The following is a 10,000-nucleotide window of genomic DNA, read 5'->3' as shown; positions in this document are numbered from 1 at the left end:
TTGTTACCGGGTTTGTTACCGGGTTTGTTCCCAACTTGGTTACTGGGTTTGTAACCGGGTTTGTTCCCAACTTAGTTACTGGGTTTGTTACTGAGTTTGTTACCAGGTTTGTAACCGGTTTTGTCACCGGGATTGTTAACAAGTTAGTTACCGGGTTTGTTACCGGGATTGTTACCGGGTTTGTTACCAAGTTTGTTACTGGGTTTGTAACCGGTTTTGTCACCTGTTTTGTCACCGGGATTGTTACCAAGTTAGTTACCGGGTTTGTTACCGGGATTGTTACCGGGTTAGTTTCTGGGTTTGTTACCGGGTTAGTTTCCGGGTTTGTTACCGGGATTGTTACCAAGTTAGTTACCGGGTTTGTTACCGGGATTGTTACCGGGTTAGTTTCCGGGTTTGTTACCAAGTTTGTTCCCGGGTTTGTTCCCAGCTTTTGTTACCGGGTTTGTAACCAGGATTGTTACCAGGTTTGTTACCGGTTTTGTTACCAAGTTTGTTCCAGGGTTTGTAACCGAGTTTGATACTGTGTTTGTTTCCGGCATATTTGCCAGGTTTGTTACCAACTTTGTTCCCAAGTTTGTTACCAAGTTTGTTCCCGGGTTTGTCACCAGTTTTTGTTACCGGGTTTGTAACCAGGATTGTTAACGGGTTTGTTACCGGGTTTGTTATCGGTTTTGTTACCAAGTTTGTTCCAGGGTTTGTAACCGAGTTTGATACCGGGTTTGTTACTGGGTTTGTTACCGGGTTTGTTACCGGGTTTGTTACCGGGTTTGTTACCAAGTTTGTTACCGGGTTTGTTACCGGGTTTGTTACCGGGTTTGTTACAGAGTTTGTTACCGTGTTTGTTCCCGTGTTTGTTACCGGGTTTGTTACCGGGTTTGTAACCGGGTTTGTTACCAACTTAGTTACCGGGTTTGTTACCGTGTTTGTTAGCGGGTTAGTTACCGGGTTTGTTACCAGAATAGTTACCGTGTTTGTTACCGTATTTGTTAGCGGGTTAGTTACCGGGTTTGTTACCGGAATCGTTACCGTGTTTGTTACCGGGTTTGTTACCGAGTTTGTTACCGGGTTTGTGACCAAGTTTGTTATCGGGTTTGTTCCTGGTTTTTGTTACTGGGTTTGTAACCAGGATTGTTACCAAGTTTGTAATCGGGTTTGTTACCAAGTTTGTTACCAGGTTTGTTACCGGTTTTGTTACAGGGTTTGTAACCAGGTTTGTTACCAAGTTTGTAATCGGGTTTGTTACCAAGTTTGTTACTGGGTTTGTTACCAGGTTTGTTACCAGGTTTGTTACCGGGTTTGTTACCGGGTTTGTTACCGGGTTTGTTACCGGGTTTGTTACAGAGTTTGCTATCAGGTTTGTAACCGGGTTTGTTACCAACTTAGTTACTGGGTTTGTTACCAAATTTGTTACCAGGTTTGTAACCGGGTTTGTTACAAAGTTAGTTACCGGGTTTGTTACCGGGTTTGTTACCGAGTTTGTTACCGGGTTTGTTACTGGGTTTGTTACCGAGTTTGTTACCGGGTTTGTTACCGGGTTTGTTACCCAGTTTGTTACCCAGTTTGTTACCCAGTTTGTTACCAGGTTTGTTACCGGGTTTGTTACCGAATTTGTTACCAGGTTTGTAACCGGGTTTGTTACCAGGTTTGTTACCGGGTTTGTTACTGGGCTTGTTACCAGGTTTGTTACCAAGTTTGTTACCAAGTTTGTTCCCAAGTTTGTCACCAGGTTTGTCACCGGGTTTGTTACCAAGTTTGTTACAGGGTTTGTTACTGGATTTGTTACTGGGTTTGTAACCAAGTTTGATACTGGGTTTGTTTCCGGCATATTTGCCAGGTTTTTTACCAACTTTGTTCCCAAGTTTGTTCCCGGGTTTGTTCCCAGTTTTTGTTACCGGGTTTGTAACCAGGATTGTTACCGGGTTTGTTACCGGGTTTGTTACCGGTTTTGTTACCAAGTTTGTTCCAGGGTTTGTAACCGAGTTTGATACCGGGCTTGTTACCGGGTTTGTTACCGGGTTTGTTACCGGGTTTGTTTCCAGGTTTGTTACCGGGTTTGTTACCGGGTTTGTTACCGGGTTTGTTACGGAGTTTGTTACAGAGTTTGTTACCGGGTTCGTTACCGGGTTCGTTACCAGGTTCGTTACCAGGTTTGTTACCGGGTTTGTAACCGGGTTTGTTATCAACTTAGTTACCGGGTTTGTTACCGTGTTGGTTAGCGGGTTAGTTACCGGGTTTGTTACCGGAATAGTTACCATGTTTGTTACCGGGTTTGTTACCGGGTTTGTTACCGGAATTGTTACCGTGTTTGTTGCCGGGTTAGTTACCGAGTTTGTTACCGGGTTTGTGACCAAGTTTGTTACCGGGTTTGTTCCTGGTTTTTGTTACTGGGTTTGTAACCAGGTTTGTTACCAAGTTTGTAATCGGGTTTGTTACCGTGTTTGTTACAGAGTTTGCTATCAGGTTTGTAACCGGGTTTGTTACCAACTTAGTTACTGGGTTTGTTACCGAGTTTGTTACCAGGTTTGTAACCGGGTTTGTTACCAAGTTAGTTACCGGGTTTGTTACTGGGTTTGTTACCGAGTTTGTTACCGGGTTTGTTACCCAGTTTGATACCCAGTTTGTTACCAGGTTTGTTACCGGGTTTGTTACCGAGTTTGTTAGCAGGTTTGTAACTGGGTTTGTTACCGAGTTTGTTACCAGGTTTGTTACCGGGTTTGTAACCGGTTTTGTCACCGGGATTGTTACCAAGTGAGTTACCAGGTAAGTTTCCGGGTTTGTTACCAAGTTTGTTCCCGGGTTTGATCCCAGTTTTTGTTACCGGGTTTGTAACCAGGATTGTTACCGGGTTTGTTACCGGGTTTGTTACCAGTTTTGTTACCAAGTTTGTTCCAGGGTTTGTAACCGAGTTTGATACCAAGTTTGTTCCCAAGTTTGTTACCGGGTTTGTTACCAAGTTTGTTCCCAAGTTTGTTACCGTGTTTGTTACCGTATTTGGTAGCGGGTTAGTTACCGGGTTTGTTACCGGAATCGTTACCGTGTTTGTTACCGGGTTAGTTACCGAGTTTGTTACCGGGTTTTTTACCAAGTTTGTTACCGGGTTTGTTCCCGGTTTTTGTTACCGGGTTTGTAAATAGGATAGTTACCAAGTTTGTAACCGGGTTTGTTCCCAACTTAGTTACCGTGTTTGTTACCGAGTTTGTGAACAGGTTAGTTACCGGGTTTGTTAGCGGGTTATTTATAGTAAGAAGAGGAATAAGGACGTCAGGGACCAGTTCTCTGCTTCACCAGCTTCTTCACACATTGATTGATATGATGAGGAGAGACTGTCGTTCCCGCCTCTATAAAAGCTTTGTCTGCCTGTCTGCCTGTCTGTCTGTCTGTCTGCCTTCCTTCCTGCCTGTCTGTTTGTCCATCCGTCTGTCTGTCTAGGTAACGCCAGCAGTGAGGACCTGGACAGGTTCCTGAACTACACAGGCGACGGGGGCTTCGAGGATCAGGACGACTCCGCCCTGACGAGCTCCATCAGCCCCACAGAGCGAGGTCGGGTGGAGGTGTTCAGCTCAGCACCACACGCTGCCAGAGGCCCGGTGTGAACACACACACACACACACACCTAAACACACACACACATACATACACACACACACACACATACAGTATGTCTGCTCCCTATCTTCCACTCACCTGTCTTACTCTCCGTCTCCAGGTCTCCAGGTGGATTGTGGGAATTTTACTGTCGCTGGGTCTGAGTCTACAGCAGCTGGAACACACACTATGAGAGAGACAGCACGCGTGCACACACACACACACACACACACACACACACACACACACACACACACACACACACACACACACACACACACACACACGCACACTCGGAGGTGAGACAGCTGGCATGCCCATAACATGGCTGCCCTGCCTCCAAGGCCAGCAGGGGGCACCCTGTGCTCACGCCATGGCTCCCATAGAGACCATGTTAGGACTGTTCAACATACTCTTTGTGTCCTATCTCTTACATCTGATCCCACACCGACCCCTGCCCACCCCCACCCGCTCCACACCAGGACATGACCTCTGACCCTGCGCAGCAGGAGGACGACGTGTAGACGCTCAGAAACGGTCGCCGTGGTAACACGACAGTGTCTCGCGCGATGCAAGCCGGGGGGAAGTGTCCGGACCGCACCACTACCGTCACGTGCGCCTCCCGAGCGAACGCCGACGGAGCCCACCCGGGGGGCGGAGACGGGGAGGAGTGCAAACACGCGGTTACCACGGCAACCCCTGTCTCGCCCGGACGGGGGAGGACGGGGAGCGGGGGGGACGAAGAGGAGGACGTCGTGGCCGTGAATGGAGCTTGAATTCCGGAGTGTTGTTTCTCAGAGTTTTAAACTGCTGCGGAAGTCAACTTTTTATTTTACATCACTGGAACGTTTGAAATGATCTGTGTCGGTTTTGTCTTATTCTTTAATAAAGAAAAATATCCACCCTTCCCGGATGTCAGGGTTTCTGCAGGTTTCAAAAAGTTAGACTGAAGACCTTTCAAGACGTTTTTAAGACCAAAATTTAATGGAAATTGAAGACATATTTCACGTCTGCGCCGGCAAAAAAAACTGGTCTGAAATCCTTGCGGTGGTAGCCGACGGGGGGGGGGGGGGGGGACTACCAACATACAATGACAGTTTTCCGAGTTCCCTCAAACGCAGCATCGCTTCCAACACCAATTACAGTTTTCAGAGTTCCGGTGAATGCAGCACCGCTTCTGATACCAATTATAATATCCTGAGTTCCCCCGAACGCAGCATCGTTTCCCACACGAATGACAGCTTTCCCAGTTCCCGTGAACGCAGCATCACTTCCTGTGTTTGGTCTCCGCCCGCCGCCGCGCCCTTCACATTGAAAAGGAAAGATAACGTGAGGCCGGAGCGGAAGCATCCGTTTTTACTGTCTCTATTTCACTCACTAATCCACTTGTTTCCTCAAACACTTTGTTTTTAAGTTTTAGGCTACTTGGGCTGTCAGTGTTGTTGTTTTTCATCAGTTGAACGTTTTGAATGATCTGTGTCGCTTTTGTCGTATTTTAAATAAAAATAACTATTTTTCCTTTCCAACTCTGTGTAATTATGCATGTGAATTTTTTTTGTATTATTTACCCTGTGCTGTCAGCTGCTGCACATACTACAGAGTACCTGCTGCGTTGAATGTAGGACAGAGTACTTGTTGCGTTGCATGTAGACAGAGTACTTGCTGTGTTGCATGTAGGACAGAGTACTTGCTGCGTTGCATGTAGGACAGAGTACTTGCTGTGTTGCATGTAGGACAGAGTACTTGTTGCGTTGCACGTAGGACAGAGTACTTGCTGCGTTGCACGTAGGACAGAGTACTTGCTGCGTTGCACGTAGGACAGAGTACTTGTTGCGTTGCACGTAGGACAGAGTACTTGCTGCGTTGCACGTAGGACAGAGTACTTGTTGCGTTGCACGTAGGACAGAGTACCTGCTGCGTTGCACGTAGGACAGAGTACTTGCTGCGTTGCACGTAGGACAGAGTACCTGCTGCGTTGCACGTAGGACAGAGTACTTGCTGCGTTGCACGTAGGACAGAGTACTTGTTGCGTTGCATGTAGACAGAGTACTTGCTGTGTTGCATGTAGGACAGAGTACTTGCTGCGTTGCATGTAGGACAGAGTACTTGTTGCGTTGCACGTAGGACAGAGTACTTGTTGCGTTGCACGTAGGACAGAGTACTTGCTGCGTTGCACGTAGGACAGAGTACTTGTTGCGTTGCACGTAGGACAGAGTACCTGCTGCGTTGCACGTAGGACAGAGTACTTGCTGCGTTGCACGTAGGACAGAGTACCTGCTGCGTTGCACGTAGGACAGAGTACTTGCTGCGTTGCACGTAGGACAGAGTACCTGCTGCGTTGAATGTAGGACAGAGTACTTGTTGCGTTGCACGTAGGACAGAGTACTTGTTGCGTTGCACGTAGGACAGAGTACTTGCTGCGTTGCACGTAGGACAGAGTACTTGCTGCGTTGCACGTAGGACAGAGTACTTGTTGCGTTGCACGTAGGACAGAGTACCTGCTGCGTTGCACGTAGGACAGAGTACTTGCTGCGTTGCACGTAGGACAGAGTACCTGCTGCGTTGCACGTAGGACAGAGTACTTGCTGTGTTGCACGTAGGACAGAGTACTTGTTGCGTTGCATGTAGACAGAGTACTTGCTGTGTTGCATGTAGGACAGAGTACTTGCTGCGTTGCATGTAGGACAGAGTACTTGTTGCGTTGCACATAGGACAGAGTACTTGTTGCGTTGCACGTAGGACAGAGTACTTGCTGCGTTGCACGTAGGACAGAGTACTTGTTGCGTTGCACGTAGGACAGAGTACCTGCTGCGTTGCACGTAGGACAGAGTACTTGCTGCGTTGCACGTAGGACAGAGTACCTGCTGCGTTGCACGTAGGACAGAGTACTTGCTGCGTTGCACGTAGGACAGAGTACTTGTTGCGTTGCATGTAGACAGAGTACTTGCTGTGTTGCATGTAGGACAGAGTACTTGCTGCGTTGCATGTAGGACAGAGTACTTGTTGCGTTGCACGTAGGACAGAGTACTTGTTGCGTTGCACGTAGGACAGAGTACTTGCTGCGTTGCACGTAGGACAGAGTACTTGTTGCGTTGCACGTAGGACAGAGTACCTGCTGCGTTGCACGTAGGACAGAGTACTTGCTGCGTTGCACGTAGGACAGAGTACCTGCTGCGTTGCACGTAGGACAGAGTACTTGCTGCGTTGCACGTAGGACAGAGTACTTGCTGCGTTGCACGTAGGACAGAGTACTTGCTGCGTTGCTTTTAGGACAGAGTACTTGTTGCGTTGCATGTAGACAGAGTACTTGCTGCGTTGCATGTAGGACAGAGTACTTGCTGCGTTGCATGTAGGACAGAGTACTTGCTGCGTTGCATGTAGGACAGAGTACTTGTTGCGTTGCTTGTAGGACAGAGTACTTGTTGCGTTGCATGTAGGACAGAGTACTTGCTGCGTTGCATGTAGGACAGAGTACTTGCTGCGTTGCATGTAGACAGAGTACTTGCTGCGTTGCATGTAGACAGAGTACTTGCTGCGTTGCATGTAGGACAGAGTACTTGCTGCGTTGCATGTAGACAGAGTACTTGCTGCGTTGCATGTAGGACAGAGTACTTGCTGTGTTGCATGTAGACAGAGTACTTGCTGCGTTGCATGTAGACAGAGTACTTGCTGCGTTGCATGTAGGACAGAGTACTTGCTGCGTTGCATGTAGGACAGAGTACTTGTTGCGTTGCATGTAGACAGAGTACTTGCTGCGTTGCATGTAGGACAGAGTACTTGTTGCGTTGCATGTAGGACAGAGTACTTGCTGCGTTGCATGTAGGACAGAGTACTTGCTGCATTGCATGTAGACAGAGTACTTGCTGCGTTGCATGTAGACAGAGTACTTGCTGCGTTGCATGTAGGACAGAGTACTTGCTGCGTTGCATGTAGGACAGAGTACTTGTTGCGTTGCATGTAGGACAGAGTACTTGTTGCGTTGCATGTAGGACAGAGTACTTGTTGCGTTGCATGTAGGACAGAGTACTTGCTGCGTTGCATGTAGGACAGAGTACTTGCTGCGTTGCATGTAGACAGAGTACTTGCTGCGTTGCATGTAGGACAGAGTACTTGCTGCGTTGCATGTAGGACAGAGTACTTGTTGCGTTGCATGTAGACAGAGTACTTGCTGCGTTGCATGTAGGACAGAGTACTTGTTGCGTTGCATGTAGGACAGAGTACTTGCTGCGTTGCATGTAGGACAGAGTACTTGCTGCATTGCATGTAGACAGAGTACTTGCTGCGTTGCATGTAGACAGAGTACTTGCTGCGTTGCATGTAGGACAGAGTACTTGCTGCGTTGCATGTAGGACAGAGTACTTGTTGCGTTGCATGTAGGACAGAGTACTTGCTGCGTTGCATGTAGGACAGAGTACTTGCTGCGTTGCATGTAGAACAGAGTGAGTTGAACTTGTCAAGCTACAATGAAACTCTTTATTCATCTTTAATCATCAACAACTGCTGCAACAACTGTTTCCTGTGAGGAGCAGAGCACACAAGCAGCAGCCCCTCTGTGGACGAGCATCTGACCATGTTTGGCTCTAGAAACAACTGATCACTACTCCAAGAGGGAGAAGCACCACGGGTGAGACAAACAAACAGAGAAGCAAACAACATTCACACTAAAACATCAACACTGGACGACAACATGTTTTAAAAACAGTGAATCAGCTCCAGGAAAAGTGCAACTACAACTGGTCACGTGGCCTCTTCCTGTCATAGTTATGACAGTAAATGAGGGAGAAAAGGAGAGGGATGCAACCAGGAGGGTGTGTGTGTGTGTGTGTGTGTGTGTGTGTGTGTGTGTGTGTGTGTGTGTGTGTGTAGGACTTATCCCAATTGGTTTTGGGGTATAAGGTATTATATATTATGTATTGTGTATTATGTATTGTGTATTGTGTATTGTGTATTGTGTATTAGCGCCTCCGAGCAGCGGAAAGGGCCCGGAAACCTCCCCGAGCTCCGCAGCTGCATAGACACCCCAGGGCTGCAGGAAAGCCCCCCCCCCCCCCGTTACCCACTAAACAGGGTTGGTGTTAAAGGCCACTAAACACAAACACTACGCTGGACTTTAATTTCAATGTTTTACATTGGTTAAAGCTGCGCGTGAGATTGTGGAGACGTGGGAGGAACAAACAAACGGTTGCCACGGCAACCCCTCTTTACCGTGACGGGGGAGGATGGGGTTAGGGTTAGAGCCCGACTAATGCCAAATTTTTGGGTCTGATGCCAATCCCAATTTTGGAGAGCCTTGCCCACCGATTACTAATGTTTTGGCTGATATTTTGTCAAAATGGGCAAAACTTTCAAATGATAGTTTCTTTATTTGAGAACTTTTAACTTTTAAGCAAACAAATAAAAACACAAAGAACTTTTGATGGATGTAAAAGGTAAAAGAACGCAGCATGGCTTCCTGCTTGGAGAGGTCCGAGTGTTAACAATCATGGCTGGAGTTATTACGTCTAGTTGGACTTCTGTGCTTGTTTTGGTGAGTAACTTCAAAGAAGTGTAAAACAGACAAGTACAGGATAAATAATCAGTGTTTTTATCATCAATCCAAAGTTCCAAATGATCCATGTTGGTTTTGTTGTATTCTTAAAGATAAAAACATATCTTCCTTACCATCTCTGTGTTAAAAATGTGAAAATCCTAATGTTACACAGTGATACTGTTAGACTGTAAATTTACATTACATTTACATTTACATTTAGTCATTTATCAGACGCTTTTATCCAAAGCGACTTACAAGGGAGAATAACATTCAAGCTACATTGCGACAGAGACATTAGTGTAACAATAGATACTGCTAGGTAGTGCTAAGTACTTAGGTAAGTTAGGAGAGGAGGTACTCTCTGAAGAGCTGGGTCTTCAGGTGCTTCTTAAAGACAGAGGGAGGTCCCCGCTCTGGTCATTTTTGGCAGCTCGTTCCACCAACGTGGAACTACAAATGAGAATAGCCTGGATTGCCGTGGCTGTATGGCCGGCAGAGCCAGGCCACGCTCATTTGACGAGCGCAGCATCCGGGGGGCAACATGTGCTCTTACAAGAGCATTTAAGTAGGTGGAGCATTCCCAGCAATCACTCTGTAGGCCAGCATCAGAGACTTGATGCGAGCGGCTACAGGTAACCAAGCGGCTACAGGTAACCAAGCGGCTACAGGTAACCAGTGGAGCTCGATGACCAGCGGAGTGACGTGTAAATGGGGGTTATTCAACTTGCGGTCGACTTGCGCACATTAAAATGGATTTTTTCTTTAAATAAAATAGATTTGGAGTAAGCAAAGAAAACAAAACTAAAACAAAAAACACCTCAAAGTTGTCTCAATGCCTCCGATAAAATGGGGATTGTCTCTGTTGTCCCACCCGCCGCCGCC

The 10,000-nt window shown here is 47.1% G+C and overlaps 1 protein-coding gene across 1 annotated transcript in view; it reads left to right on the top strand.

Annotated features, from left to right (window-relative positions):
- LOC307235229 (uncharacterized protein) overlaps positions 1-4,496 on the top strand; it is a 10,432-nt gene extending 5,936 nt beyond the window's left edge. The window contains exons 3-4 of the mRNA XM_080007258.1: positions 3,433-3,590; positions 3,710-4,496. Coding sequence (XP_079863384.1) covers positions 3,433-3,590; positions 3,710-3,781 — 230 coding nt within the window. The 3' untranslated portion in view covers positions 3,782-4,496. The remainder of the gene's footprint in view (positions 1-3,432; positions 3,591-3,709) is intronic.
- The last annotated feature ends 5,504 nt before the right edge of the window (positions 4,497-10,000 follow it).

Source organism: Zeus faber (assembly GCF_960531495.2).
Source record: "Zeus faber genome assembly, chromosome: 1".
Lineage (NCBI taxonomy): Eukaryota > Metazoa > Chordata > Actinopteri > Zeiformes > Zeidae > Zeus > Zeus faber.
This window is presented reverse-complemented; position numbering and strand designations above follow the sequence as displayed.